The sequence below is a fragment of the Sciurus vulgaris genome (genome assembly GCF_902686455.1).
Source record: "Sciurus vulgaris genome assembly, chromosome: 3".
Lineage (NCBI taxonomy): Eukaryota > Metazoa > Chordata > Mammalia > Rodentia > Sciuridae > Sciurus > Sciurus vulgaris.
In genome coordinates, this window is record NC_136463.1 from 120385675 (window position 1) to 120401547 (window position 15873).

The window sequence follows — 15873 nt, forward strand, 5'->3', positions numbered from 1 at the left end:
TTTTAAAGAAATGTTTTTGAAAAATATTTCAAAACAAGTTTATAGGGATTTTGGATTGGACCAAAATCACAAAATTTAAAAAATGGTCATTTTATAGATCATCCTGCTTGATAATCAACTTATAAGTAATTCTCTATTCTTTAGAATTAATGAATTCATGAAATTTAAAGTGCTATTACAATTTGGTCGACCACTTTCAGAAAGTCTTACATATGTAAACACATTTGATCATATCTATAACAGCCAAAAAAGAAAAAAATCAGATCTGATTATCATTTGTCAAAATCTAAAGTTACTGATTTTAGATTTCTGCTTTTTATAACAACCTAAGGATCATATGATATACATATAAAGTAACTATTGAAGCTATTCCTTTACGACTGTTGAAGCCAAACATGCAGAAATAATCTTACATTCCACTTCTCTGTACTTCTTGCACAGAAGGCAAGAGAAGTGGAAAACAATATAGTAGATACTTGGTATTCAGTTTAAAGGATTCCAAATCTAATAATTTATTGTAATTGGTTACTGGACACAGGGCATGAATTTTTGAGCTCTGTGGGTGTAATATGACTATTCTTTAGCCAATGAAGGGGCCTAAGAGTTTTCAGTATCTGTATTAGTATCTGTTTTATAATTCTAACACTGTAGAGTGGTAGCATCATGAGAAGAAAGTCACATGAATATGTTGTGATGGAAAAAGAAAGTTAAGATTCTTAGCAATAGAAATATTTTGAACATCAAAGAGAAATGTTGACTGTGTCAAGGGCTTTGGTCAGTGAAAGCTAGAACAAGTCCTTTACAAACTTGAAGCAGGAATAGAAAAGTAGATTCACGGAAAAATTTCAAGGAATTACTAATCAACAGAGGTGATTCTGTATAAAGTCAACTATGAAGCAGTATTTAAGGCACTTTTTTTTAAGTAGCAGAATTTATTTAATAGCTTTGTAAAGGATTTTATATTTTCAGGATCTTAGCATTTTTAAGGATTGCTTAAAATATTCAAATTTTCTTTCCTCAGTTTTATAGAGGAAATAATATGCTTTGGTGACATTTACAAGTGCGGATACTAGTAAATAGGATAAGTGTCTAAAGAAACGTTATTCTGTATTTACTGTACTATTAAATAAATCATTTTTGCTAGATTTCTCTAAGTCAATATTTTGATTGCAAGAACATTAAGAGTAGATTAAGGGGCTGGGGCTGTAGCTCAGTGGTGAAGTGCTTGCCTCGATCCTCTGCACTACATAAAAACAAATGAATAAATAAAGATATTGTGCCTTCTACAAGTAAAAAAAAAAAAAAAAAAATTTTAAAGAGTAGGTTAAAAATGTCCAGAAGAAAAACAAGAATTTTCAACAAAAAGGTGGAAGGAATTGAAATCATAGCACAGACACCAAAGAAAACGATAAGAGGATTTTGACAAGTGTTAGGTTGTTTGCTTAGTGATCGTTCTGGTTGAACAACTGAAAATGTCATCCCAGTGAACAAAAATAGATTTCTGCCCTAAAGACCCAATAGAAGCACAACTGAAGAAATTAGACAGGCTCTGTTTTTGTATTAAAGCTGAGTTTTTAGAAGACAAATCAGAGCAGCATCATTCAGCTATATTTTTTAAATGATCCATTTTTAATCATTGCTTTGTTGCAATGAGGTTGCAGATAAAAGTGGCATAATAATGTTTCTAGTTTTGTCATCTTTTGTGTTTTTTGTGTTTATTAATTATGTACTACATTTTCTAGAAAACTAGCATTATATACATAGTAGGATATTTAGGATAAAATAGAATTAAACAATGGTACTTAAAGGTCATTTGAGTTAAGACAATAGTTATTTGTGTTTAATTTCTGTGTCCAGGTGCTCTTAAGTGTTATTTCCATTTTATTGTGAGAATTTATTTATAAAACTTAAATATCATTCTTGAATCTCCAATCCAGAATAATATAACTAAAGAGCAGTTGATTCCTACAAATCATTTACAATCTAATTGGGTATTAAGTATATGTTAGGGAGAGAGGTGCTCCGTCAGTGAAAAAAGTTTTCAATTGCAATAGAAAAAATTGATAGCAAAGTTATCGATTTAATGATCAACTTGTTCATATGGGAAGTGAAAGGAATCTGGAAAAAAAAAAAGAAAAATATACTCAGTCACTATTGACCATATTGACCATGTTTGCACGTGTAATGAAGTTTCCATCCACCGGGGCTCACAAACTTGTACTAATAAATCAAAATTACAAAAAGAGGCTATAAACGTTCTTCTTAGTAACTTGATAATAGACGTAGTCATTACTTTGTTATTATTCTGAACAATAAAATATTTCAGAGAAAATAGTGTTCACTTACAACTTGAAGCAAAGAGAGATACCCAAATCCTACATTATCAAAGTTTACTTTCACATTTTTCCACCGGGCAGTCTCATTTCTTTCTATTAGTTTTAGGCAATCAGAATGATTATTCACTTCGCTGATTTCAAACATGTCACCAGTTGTGGTGTTAACACAGTGGTAGAATTTGCCAGCAAACAAATTTACGCCCATGATGCTGAAAATTAGCCAGAATATAAGACAAACCAGAAGCACATTCATGATGGATGGAATTGCTCCTAAAAGGGCATTCACAACCACCTAATACACAAATGGAAAAAAAGAAAAGTCAGAATTCTTATTGGTTAAAAAAGAAAAGACATTCCCCTAGTAATCTTTAGTCTTTCTATTTTTTTTTTTTTCCTATCAGGAACTACTTGTCCTAGAGTATGCTTTTAAAATCAAAGTAAAAAATATATTGAAATGAAATCCACTTTTTCGCAAGTAATATGCTTAGGAAAACAAATACAGGCAATATAACAAAGAAAATTTTGAAAAGCTTAGAAAAGGGAGAAGTTTTAACAGATTAAAGGAAAAGCAAAATCAGAGTAACTTGCTGCCAGATGAAGACAGAATATGTGCAGCTTACTAGAAAAAAGAGAAGTTGGAAATCCTATACAGAAGATTAACTCATTTAAAGAAGGCAATATATTAAAGAACAAAACTAAAACATTTGGGCATGAGTTGATTCGACTATTATACTTTTAAAATAAATAAAAAATTCAGAGGTATAAAAATAAGAATATCATATAATACCTAATATAATTTTGGCCTTAATTAATCATGCATTGCTATGACTAATAATAATTTTTGCATAAGAAGCAAGACAATTTAGCATTATGTATTTCATTAGATCATCACATCGTTTATTTCAAGCTCCAGTCATATAAGTTGTTTCATTTACTGAGTTTAATCCAATAAACTTATTTTAAATGAAACAGTAATTGGTTTCTTAAGAAAATAAGAAAAGGAGGGATACCATACGCAGTTCCCAAATCTGATGTGATTGCTTTAAGTTCTGTACTCAGTTATTATCTACTTTTCTCCTATGGAAATAGGCTTTTACCCCCTCTTATCTTTATTTCTGGACCACAAATTAAAAATGTGAGTTTTCATATTTGACAACACTGTAGTCCTTGCTTCCTTCTCCATAGTTCCCACTGGAGCTGCACATGAATATCTAAGAGGGAAGATAAAGACAAACTCTAAAATGCTTGCAAGTGGCTGATGTCTCAGACTGAACATTAAAAGGTGAGATTAATTTCACCTATGTACCTCTATTATTCTTGTCAATTGGGATTCAAAGTAAACAGGCACCAAAATAACCTTATATTTGTCTTTTGATGCCAGTGTCCTTTTAGAACAAAATTTTGTATCTGTCTGGATAAAAAAATACAAAAACCCATTCCTTATACTTCCAAGCCCTGTTTGAAGTCTCTACAGAACTCTAGGCCTTCTGAGGATATAAGACAGTGTGATTAGTGGGCTAAAGGAAATAATGAAACCAGTAATGATAGCATGGGGAATGGATATGAAAAAGTTAACTCAGGTTGAGTTAGTTATCCAGGGAGAACCAGATAATGTGACCTACGCAGTTGACCAACCTGAAACACCTTATGTTATTTTATTGTCTATCTTAAAATTGACTGAATAAAACCATATTTTATATTTCATTCTAAATGTATGGATACAGTCAGATTTCTTTTAGATGAGATTTGAAAGCTGAAATCAAGTTATTATTCATTTCCATCCTTTTCTGAATATTTTACTTGTCATCCACACTAAAATGCTCTTTCTGCTGTTATACAAAAATTGCATATTAAAATACATAGTTTCACATTCAACATTAAATTTAGAGTATGAGCAGACACTTTCTTGCATTTCTGTATAGCTATTTCTTACACTCTTTTCACAAACCTTTCTCACTTTTTTTCAGACCTTTTCTCACTTTTGTCACTTTTCCATCCTCATGGTCACCATATTTATCCTGCCCTCAGTTACTTTCTACTTGCACTATTGTCAAACTCTCCTTTCTCTTGCCTTCTATACATGTAAGATGAATTAATCTTCCTTAAGTCCTATTTTTAAATTATTTAATGGTTCCCCAGTGATTACAAAAATATTTTCCTCATCATGGTAAGCATATCACTCCACAATCCACACCTCAAGTTTTAACTTCCCTGGCCACCTACCCTTGATGCCACCCCAACTAATAGAGTTACCATGTGCTAATATAATTGCCAGAGAATTGAGATGCCATTTCCTTTGAAATTCCTCATCCAAAATCTCTCCTTCTTAAATACTCTTCTTTCTGAGAGGCTTTAATTCAAACCACACTCCTAACTTCATCTTCATTTAGTCTCCTAAATAGAGACTAGAGTTTTCTCCTTTGAATTCAAGAATCAGAATTCTAGCACTGGACTGGACTGTAGAGAAAATTTGATAATTTAGTATTGTGTCCTCATTTGGCAAATAAGACAGATGAAGTTAAAACAGTTAAGTTCAGAAAGTAGTATCTCATGCTCTTTTTCCAGTCTCTCCTATCACTTGTCCTAAGATTTCCTTTCACTCTTTTGTTACCCATATTGTTCATCGTATTTGTGTAATCCTTACAGATTATAAATTTTTAAAAAATGTAATATGCAAAAATGTATATATGAATCTTCCAAGACTTTGAGTGTCTGGAATATATGAATATTACAAAGAGTGATGTTTCAATATGGGCAAATAAAAATGATTGGATGAATGAATGAAGCAAAGGTTAACTTAGTAATTATTGATCAGAGCATAATTTTAAACTGCTACTTCCAGGTATGGGAGAAGAATGATTGAAGAACTAAAGACAAGAAAAATTTGGGAAAAAGTAATGAATTTGAGATTTACTTTGGAACAGGGACCAGTTTTCAGTTAAAATTAATTCTCATTATTGAATTAGATGCAAGCAAGTGCTCTGTAGCAGTGTAATTCGAGATCTGATTTGCAAAGTTGTTATACATCTGAAGCACTAAAAAGTTTTGTCTTAAAAAAAACATTTGGTATATTATTGGGAAATATACTATACAAAGGTCCATTCATATTCAAGATTTCATTAGACAGCAAAGGATCATAAAAAGAATTGTCTTTTCCCAAGAGCCTCAGCCTTGGTTCAGCAGAGGGAGGTGTATTAACTCTTCTGTCTCTAGGGAACTGCAGTAATTGATTCCCATATGGGGAATGCAGGGCGGAATTGGTCTGAATGAATTGGAAAAAACAAAGTGAGATTTTCAGATGCATAAAAAGAGATGTCAAATAAAGGAAATTCCTAATGAATCAATACTAGTGGTTGGATTCTAATGCTACTCTACTTGAAATACAGAAAACATTATATGAATAAAAATCAAAAGTAGGGAAAATAAAAATCATATGTTTTTGAATATGGAAAAAAGTAACAAAATCTTTGTTTTAAATCTAACAATGAAATTTGGCTTATGGGGTTTAATTAAGGCAATTATTTTTGAAAGATATATCAATTAGCCAAACAAAAATCCCTGTGGTTTCTACCTCAAAAATATAAACTCTTCTTCTTGTACAATATTCCTAAACTTAAATATAAAGCTTTGTTTTTATTTTTGTTTTTACCATGATATCTTCTGAGATCCTAGAAATTTAGTCGATAGTGAATTATTCTATAGAATTGAGTTTATATATTTCTCTTCCCTTTTCCTCTCTTCTTTACTCTTCTTTTTGTGGTATTTCAAGGGATAAAATCCATGGTCTCATGTAGACTAGGCAAGTGCTCTGCCACTGAACTACCATACTCAGCCCTAATTTCTATCTTAGCACTTACAATGCTTCTGTTTTATTTTTAGGTGAGTGTTCTATTCTGCATAATTCAAATAAATTGATTGTTTTATATTAACTTTTTTAAAATTGAAGACATAAATGATGAGTGCTTATTCAATCTTTCTTAATATATTTTTGCTTTGTAACATTTTGAGAATAAACCCTACAAACTCACACAATAAAAAATGAAAATGTCATACAATCAAAAACAGTCATATGAAACCTGGAATGTTACACCTTAGCATCTGCTCACACATAACAACAGACTGATAGCACGAAGCTGGCCATTTTCAGAACCCAGACCAAGAAGCTAAATGGCAAGGTATGTACACCTCAAACCATATCTTCAGCTGCATGAGTTAATTTTTTTTCACACAATTGTCCTACACCAGGGTTCCCCACCCTCACCAATCAAATAATGACCCCATAAGTCGATAATTCAATATATACATAAGTAAATCATATTAAGTGATACTTCATGAAGATATCAACCATTGTGGTTAAAATCCACAAAAGGTAAATGCAGAAAGGTAATTTTTCCCCAAAAGAAATTTAAGACAAATAAAAATTGTGAATTAGGAAGTAAATATCCTACTGTGGTGCAGTTGCACCCTTCCCAGGCCCTCCCTCACCCCACTACACATAAGTCACAGTGCAAGGAGTAAAGGTACAAAAGGGGTAATACAGTACCCATAATAAAGGGCTGAGGGGAGGAACCAGCGCTCCACCCCATCCAAGTTGGAGCAAGATTATCCTATATAAAATAGAAATATATAGTTTATTATTAGTTAGAAATCTGATATGACAGAACATTTGGTGTTACGTTTTGTATATGATGCTCTCTGTCTGTTTCCCTATCAATTAATACTTGAGTTCTTTTGAAAAGGTATTTAAGATTACCTAGATTAGGAAATTGAAAAATACAAATGGAAATACAAATTTTATTTTACCCTAGGTATTCACAACATAAATTCACTCAGTTCAATTTTACAAGTTGGAAAATTTGGACTGGAAATTTGAAATACAATAAATGTTCAAAAGCTGTCAGCCAGAAATGTGCATAAAACATGCAAAACACAAAGTGCAACGTGATGATAACTTTTTAAAATTACTTTTAAAGTTCTTATCAAGCACTATTAACATGCTTTATTCAGTAGTGTTGCATAAAAGCACATGCTTTGGAAAAGTGGCAGAAAAACAAAATAAAATGAGTGCCTGATTTATGCTGACACAGTTATTGCAATATTATGTTGCTAAGAAAAAAAATTAAATGAGAGTTTCTGAATATATTCAAATTTCACTTCCCAACTATAATCATATTACCTTCAACTTCATCATCATTCATGATTCTATTTTTGCACAGTAAAAAAATCCAAATACTAGAAGCAGAAAAATAGAATCAATAATAAGTTTGTTTACTTTGACTCTACAATGCCAAGTAGGTGTTGAAGAGCTCAGTCATTTTAGTGTGGTGCACTGATGTCATTATGAGGCAAGAAACCATATTAATAAATATGAAATGTTAAATGATTAGTTTTATGATCTCTCAGCATCTAAAAGGAGTTTGTTTTCAAAACTCCAAGATTCAATAACTAGTCTCCTATAATATATCAAGCACTATTCCTTAATAAATACAGATCAGGTTATTTCTGAAACAAGTAAATGTATCTATATTGTTATAGAAATAAAGAGCTCTATATTGGAATAAATAGCCATCTAATTCACAAATTGATTAAGTTTTTTAAAAAGTCAGATGTGAAATGTTGATACCAGTTTAAATGTTTAGCATTGTTCAGGTTTCAGAAATCTTTTAAAATATATTATTTTAATTCAGGCAAAATGTTTTCAAGTAGAATGTACATATTTTTCTTGAGAACTGAAACTGCTGCTCTGAAACAAAAGTGATGTTTTAACTGGAAAGCAAACTTAATTTTTACATACCCTGGAGAGAATTTCTGATCACATTTTAATGAAAAAGTGGAGTCTCTATGAGAAATACAGCAGCACTATTTGTGTGATACTGTGTTGAACTGTTTCTAATGAGGAAAAAGTTTTCATATATGTTTAGGAAAATTGAAAACAAGTCTGATGGTCTTAAAAAGTGACAATTATTATAAATTTTAGTTTAGAACAGAACATAGGCTATAAGTGACCTAGAAAATGCAAATATAATTTAACAATACAGCTTAGTTTCTACAAACAGGACCAAACTTCAGGTAACAAAAGAGCAATGTTCTGTGGGACTCAGCAGCTTTAGATAAAAAAATTTTGGTCCTTTAAAAAAGCAGAATTAAATTTTTATAGATACATCTTATATAAATTAATATTTCATGCTTTTATAAAAGTCATGGACAATAAGAAGTCAGTAGTGGCAAAATTTCTAATACGTTAAGTGGCATGATGAATGGTTTAATGTTTTCCTAAAAGGGACAACATGAAATTTTGTGTAATTCTGACAATGTGTTTTCAGGTAAGGTTAGTTTGTGAATCACCTATGGTAATGAATCAAAATTATAAATTCTATTTATTTTGTTATAAATATTTTACTTTATTGTCACAAAATGTGAATTTATAAGTAATATTTATTTATTGTCTATTTATATTAAGAAGACATGTGCAGTTGTAAATTGAGGCTATATTAAATGTAACTTTTAAAAATTCAAAGTTCAGCTAATATTTAATATCTATCCTTGAATATATTCAAATAATGCAAACTTTGGCATTATAAAGACAAAATTTATATGATACTTCATATTTTCCTTTATACACATTCTTATGTACATGTGTGACATATTATTTTCAATAAAAGTCATAAGCACAGTTGGGTCTTCACAAAGGAGAAGTACATGATATAGAATTCACTTCAGATAATTATAATATCAATGCTTTAATAATGCATTTGCTTTTTTGTATACAGAATTGCAAGGAAACTCCCAAAATAAATCAGGGAATAAAGTCATTTTGATGAGCACAGCAGATAAATGATTTTATATCATTTTAAGAGAGGCCTAAATTCTCTTGCATATCACCTAAAAGTAAATATGCAACAGATAAAAGAATTAAATAGCACGTTTGCAAGGATTTGCCATTCCTTTCGCATGCATGTTTTCCTTATTCTAAATTTAATTGAGCTTAATTTTGGCTATATATGATTCTTCAGGTGTTTCATTTTCCTTACCCTCATCCCTTCAAATCGTGATAAGGCTCGTAGAGGTCTCAGAGCTCTTAGTGTCCTGAGGGATTTGATGGCACCAAGTTCTGAGTAACCCAAGGCATTTGCTGTTAAACTGACCAATGAAACCTGAAGGCACACACAAATAATAATAATAAATAAATAAATGGAACTCTTATCCTTCAATCTGTAGTTATTATGTAAAATTTGTAAAATGCAATTTTAATTTATAATTATTCAGAAGACAAATGGTTGGACATTTCAGTAAACCTTTTAAAATTTTGAGGAAGTGTTTTCAGCTTAAATTCAAAAACAGATTTTTTAAAGACATTAAGTACTAGTTCAACAATCAAAATCATGTCATTTGCAGGATACATTGGAGATAATAATGATTAAGCAAAATAAACAAAATTCAGAAAGACAAGTATCACATGTTTATGCTCATATGTGGAGACAAAAAAGTCAACATGAATGTGGAAAGGGGAATTTTTAGTGTGGGGCAGGTGGGTAGAGGAAGGAAGAGAGGGCAATATGGAGGGCAGAAAAGAGCAAAGCATAGAGTAGCAATTCTATACACTGTAACAAAGAGTAGCAATTCTATTCACCCAACACCAGTTTTGAAGAATTTTCTTTTTTTAAAGTGTGGTAAATTGCCTAATATTTAATATGCTTTTTCCATGTGTTCATGGAAATGCCACAATGAAACCAACTAATTTACACAATCAATATATACTAATAATTAAATTTTTAAAAGCTAGGTAAAAAATGACCTAAATTCCATGTAATTTGATAATTGCTCCACTAATATAAATGAGTTGAGCAATTAGTTGAAAAAAATTAAGCATTAATGAAATAGGGACTTGAGGTATCATTCAGTTGTAGAGCACATACTTAGTATATGTAAAAACCTGGGTCCAATCCCCAGAAACTCCCCAAAACAATCATCATCATCATCATCACCACCATCATCATGCTATAGGGAAGAAATCCAGGTAGAAAAAAATGTCAGAGATGGTGCTTTATTTTATTGGTACTGCTGAATTTAGCATTTTGCCTACAGCAAGTTATCAAACACAAAATTAGTATTGTACTAGAAGAAAAAAAAGAAATCTCTACCCTAAGTTAATATACTATAGTATTAAATTTTTTATAATCTGTATTGTCAAAATTAATGTGATTAATTGGATTTAAAGGTGATGGGGAGTTGACTAATACCTTGTTTTTCTTTTTTAAAATTGAGTTCTTTGTAAATAATTAAATTTAAAATGTAATTCCATCATAAAACATCCTTATTATTTGCTAAACTAATTTACAACTTCTGCTATGATACCTGACCCCAAATGGCTAACTAGTGAATAATCGATAGATTTATTTAATTTGCATGAAATATGCAACACTAATGGAAAAATCTAATTCTCTACACAAATTGCCATGATTCCATATTCAGGCAGTGTTATGATTTTAATTTGAAGAGTAGCAATTCTATACACTGAACACTATTTTTGAAGAATTTTCATTTTTTTAAGTGTAGTAAATTGCCTAATATTTAGCATACTTTTTACATTATTTGTGTTGAGCTATATTTATTTGTGTCTTTTTCAGATTGATACACTGGTCCTTATGAAATAATTAAAATGACATTGAAAATAAAAGTATTCTTTATAGAATTGTTTTTCTAAAATATTTAATAATACCTATGAAAACTAATGTAATAATAGTTAAAGTCTTATTTCTTCACCTCCAAAACTCAGAAATGTAATGAATACAGTAGTACAAAGTTAAATTCAGTATGTTTCAAAAGGGTTAATTTAGATTTAAAATCTGGAGTAAAAATTTATGAGTACTAAAAATATGATTTAATTTCTAATGCTTGAAACCTCATTAGAAACTTCTTCCCATTTTTAATATGAAGAAGCAATTACTTTTTTGAGGTTTCTCTGAATTCATTCATTTCATGGGGACATTATTAAACATCTCAAATCACTTTATTCTGACCTTTGTTTAGAATCAAGGAGATCTAAGGTGTGTATGGCTCTTCTCTAAAAATAGTTTCCATAAGAAACCTTCATGGTCCCGATGAATATCATCCTTTAGGTAAAAATCCATTGCCTATTGAGTCATGATATTTTGGACATAATTTTTCAAAGCTGAAATCTTACCAAATTGATAATATGAAACATGATATTTAATGAATTTTGAAGTTAGACACTTAATTTAGGGTAAGTGAAAGTTAATTATTGGATATAAAGAGTTGTCTGGTGTATCATGGGCTTGCCACGAATCTAGCCTACATTCTAGTATAATGAATAAATAAAGTAGATATGTCTTTAGTCTCTGCACACCTTACCTCCTATAATGGAGTTATAATCTATGCAACCTGGTGCTGGGGATGTAGCTCAGTTGGAAGAGTGCTTGCCTTGCAATCACAAGGCCCTAGGTTCAATCCCCAGCACTGCAAAAAAAAAAGTAAAAATAACCTATGCAGCCTACCTTTTATTTCTACCCCTTAAACTCTTTTCTGGATCAAAGAAAATATTTTGTTAATTATAACAGTGGCTCACCTACCTCAGTGTTCATTGAGCACCTTTAATTTTGTTCAGATAATACCACCATTTTACAAAACTAGGGGCCAAGTAACTTAATGGCCTCAAACTAATAAACGGGCAGGGATGAAAACATGAGTCTGCTTGATTTACAACATAAAAAAATTTAAGTAACATGCTTTTTATTCTCTATTTTATCCACCTAAATGCTATTGAAGGCAAGTCCTGTCCCAGGACTATGGAACAGCCTAGCGGGGCTGGAGCCCAGAGAGCAAGCACTGATGGGGGCTGCATGGAGTTCACAATGACAGTACTGGCCTGAGGCACTGCAGACCAACATCAAGGCAAGCCAGGGTGCACTGACTTGTCACCCCACGGTGCCTGGCTAGAACCTGAAACTAACACCCTCTGCAGAAGTCAGCTTTACACAGCGCTGCAACCTGGACTCCATGCATCCATGAACCCCATGACCTCACCTTTCAGTTGAGGAGGGCAAAAACGAAAGTGGAGTAGACCTGAATGGGATTGCAGGTAACCATGATTGTTGGTACTTTTCCAAATCCCAAATATTGGTTCATACTTATATGAACCAATAGTTTTGAACCAAGTGCTACATAAATCCCTAGACTAGCACACTCAGGCAGTAACCCCTCTTGGATCCCTTCTTGCTCTGTGGGACTTCTGTTTCTCTTCACACTTGAATAAATAGTACTCTTACATTCACTCATCCTTCTCTGTAGATTTAATTTTTCAAATTTATGAGACAAAAAACCCAGAAAGAAGAAATTGGCAGTGAGCTGCTAGGGTCTGCTGGAACATTGGAGAGCACAGTCCGCCAATAAGAGCTGCAAAATGTTTCTTGGCTACAGAGACCTACAGCTTATGCAGACCTCGGCCACCAGCAGAAGGGGAGAAACTCTGATTTCATCTTTTGGCACTCAACACGGCCCCCTTCAGAAGAGTGAGTGAAACGGACCAACTAAACTATCACTTTTATTCCAGAGTTCTATACTTCTTCTAGAAAAATCTATCTTTCCAAAAGGAAATACCAGGCACTTGTTGGCCAGTTAAAAAGTGGTTAGATCAGCAACAGGGTCTGTGCTGGTCATCTGTGTCCAGCACCCCCACACACTCAAGGGCTGCCATTCTGCAATCATGGGACAAGGACTTGGCCCTATTATTTTAAATAATTGCTAAATCAGCCCATATCTTCCAAATACTACATGATCACCTAGGGAGTGAGCTTAGTAGCATATCATGTGAACCATGGTCAGCGGTTCACTATCACAGAATTACAGAATAAATACGACAAACTACATTGAGCAAAAGACAAAGAAATGTAGGATACCTACATCGACAATTAAGAAGTCCAGCCAACACCAGGCATTAGTGAAATATGTTTGATAGCCATATGCCACCCATTTTAGAAGCATTTCCAGAATGAAGATGTAAGTGAAAACCTTATCTGCATATTCCAACATTGTCTTAATTGTCTTTCGCTGATCAATATATATATCTTCAAATGCCTATAATAAGAATGTTGTATATTTTAGTTTTCAAATACTATTAAATGCCATAAACTTTTTAAAATTCTATGTGCTCATGACACTTCATTGGGACAGGAGAGAGAGCAAGGAACAGTAGTTATTGCTGTATTGTTATTCACAAAGGTTTTAAAATTATTTTTCAGGGGAAAAATTATACTCTGCATCGCTATTATAACCAGAAGAAAGGAGAAAGGAGTAAAAATGTAATTCAATGAGTTAATGTGACTTGTTCAGGAAAGAGTCCTTAATGCCATATTCATTTTCTTGCATTCTTTTGCTTCCTTCCTTAGCTTTTTTTTTTGCCATAGGAAGGAGAATTAAAGAGATAAAAAGTTAAGGCGTATGTTTTTTATAAAGCCAGAAATTGTGATTGATCATCTGAGTGCATAATGTTACCACATTTACCAAGTTTATCTGATTTTTTGTTTCTTCATTTTGTTGATAGTTTATATTTCTCAGAAGAGACCTTGTGTGACAATAATGGCAAGAGGACATTCTTTTTCTTAGATGCTAATGTATATATTTCTAATATGGACCTCTCCTGACATTTTACTTCTAAGTAGACATTCCTTTCAATGACTTAAGAGTATTTCTTATCTAATGTAGCATGTGAATGAAATTTATTTCATCAGTGAAATCTGTAACATTATGCTAGATTAGTAAACTTAAGTTAAAGAAACTTGAAATTGTTTCAAGCAGCCAAGCTCTTTGCCTGTTCTATCTATCTATCTATCTATCTATCTATCTATCTATCTATCTATCTATCTATCTATCTAATCTATCTATGTCTAACTTTATTTCTGTTTTTCTAAAATGCTATCAATATGGTGGTATGTGGTAGTTTTCTAAATGATTTTTATATAATTATAAATTGATTCTGATGAAATGAACATATTCTTATAAAGAGAAATTAATGCTAAAATGAATCACTTGGAATTCTGCCTAATATTTATTGTTGCCTACATTTATTGTTTCCCAGTAGTACATGAATGGGGAACACAACTGGAAAGAGAGAAGTGTTCCCTAAGGACTTATCGATTGTCTATAAGGCAGTAATAGTATTAATAATACTCAGAAACAAAATTCATTAGAACTCAGAAGATTTTCATCCCCAATCACAAACTTCCATGGACTATATACTATGGACCCCATGCTTATTATTTTGTTAAAAAGAATAATTAAATATTCTTATTCTTTAGTTACAATGAATAAGCAGAAGAGCCAAATTTGGGGGACTGCTTACTCAAAGCAAAAACTTATCTGTAGATTATTATAAATGCATGTATACATAATAAAAGTAAATCCAGAAATGCATAATTTTTTGTTAAGTCTATAGTCTGAGTTAAAGGTGGGGTTAATAAACATGCTTTGGAGACTAAGACAATGTGATAGAAAGGATGAACAAGGTTTCAGTGTTAAAAGATACTAAAAAATTAGTACTGTAGCACTTTTGCCCCACATTGACTCACCAGAGCACCACTACTGAGGAGAATCATGAAGACGATGAAGGTCTCAAACCAGTTGTGTTCCACGATTCGGAAACATGTTCTTCTCAGGTTCCACCACTGTTTTCCTCTTCCTTCTTCCACACTGATTTGACAACATTTGAATCTCTGTACACAGCCTGCAAGTATAATGTCCAAACAGAAGTAAAATAACTGCCCTTCTGTGACATCCCTCGACTTGTCCCTGTTTGATGTTTCCATCACTATTGCCATCTCTGTCTTGCTGTGGTCTACTCTTTAAGCCTGGATTAGTAAGAGCACAGTCATTAGCCGGGTGAAGTTGTGAAAATTACTTAGCCTCATTAATGATTCCCTGGCTAATACTACTTGCTTTTTCTGCCTCACAGTATTATTAATCAAGAAAAAAACTGTAAATTTCAAATAAACATAAAGTAGCTTGCTTTATTTATATATTATCCTATAGCACTCTGCTGAATTCACTCTAGAAAGGGAATTCACCATGGCCATTAATGATAATAAACAGAAAACGTCCCTTTTAAAGATAATATAAACTAATAATATGAATCTCTTTAAATAATGCTACACCTTTAAATAATGCTAGGCTTTCTTGTGGAGCTTCCAGAAAGGCATATGTGATTTTCAGCAAAATGTGATTTGCAAGGTCCTGCTTTGATTTGCCATGGTCTTCCTCAAATTGCTTTCACTTACCCAAACACCAGAATTAAATCCACAAATACCTCTGAGTACCTTTATAAACACTGTGGAAGATTAAAAAAAAAAAAAAAAGTATGTTTGAATAAAAAAGAGAAATAAAAGGAAAGAATAAGAATGGAGGACGGGAGGGAAGAAAAGATAAGAGTAGGAAACTAAGGAACAAAGGAATAAAGGAAAAGAAAAGAAGAGACATGTCTAATAGTTTAAAAGAGAAAGAGAACAGTTTTGTAATATAATATGTT

At 32.0% G+C, this 15873-nt stretch overlaps 1 protein-coding gene across 2 annotated transcripts in view; it reads right to left on the bottom strand.

Annotated features, from left to right (window-relative positions):
- Nucleotides 1-15873, bottom strand: part of LOC306657926 (sodium channel protein type 1 subunit alpha-like) — a 271243-nt gene that overhangs the window by 11059 nt on the left and 244311 nt on the right. For both annotated transcript variants that reach the window (XM_079134424.1, XM_079134420.1), the window contains 4 exons: nt 14921-15075; nt 13257-13430; nt 9368-9490; nt 2347-2628 (listed from right to left, as the gene is read on the bottom strand). In XM_079134424.1, the coding sequence (XP_078990550.1) occupies nt 2347-2628; nt 9368-9490; nt 13257-13430; nt 14921-15075 (734 nt within the window). The remainder of the gene's footprint in view (nt 1-2346; nt 2629-9367; nt 9491-13256; nt 13431-14920; nt 15076-15873) is intronic.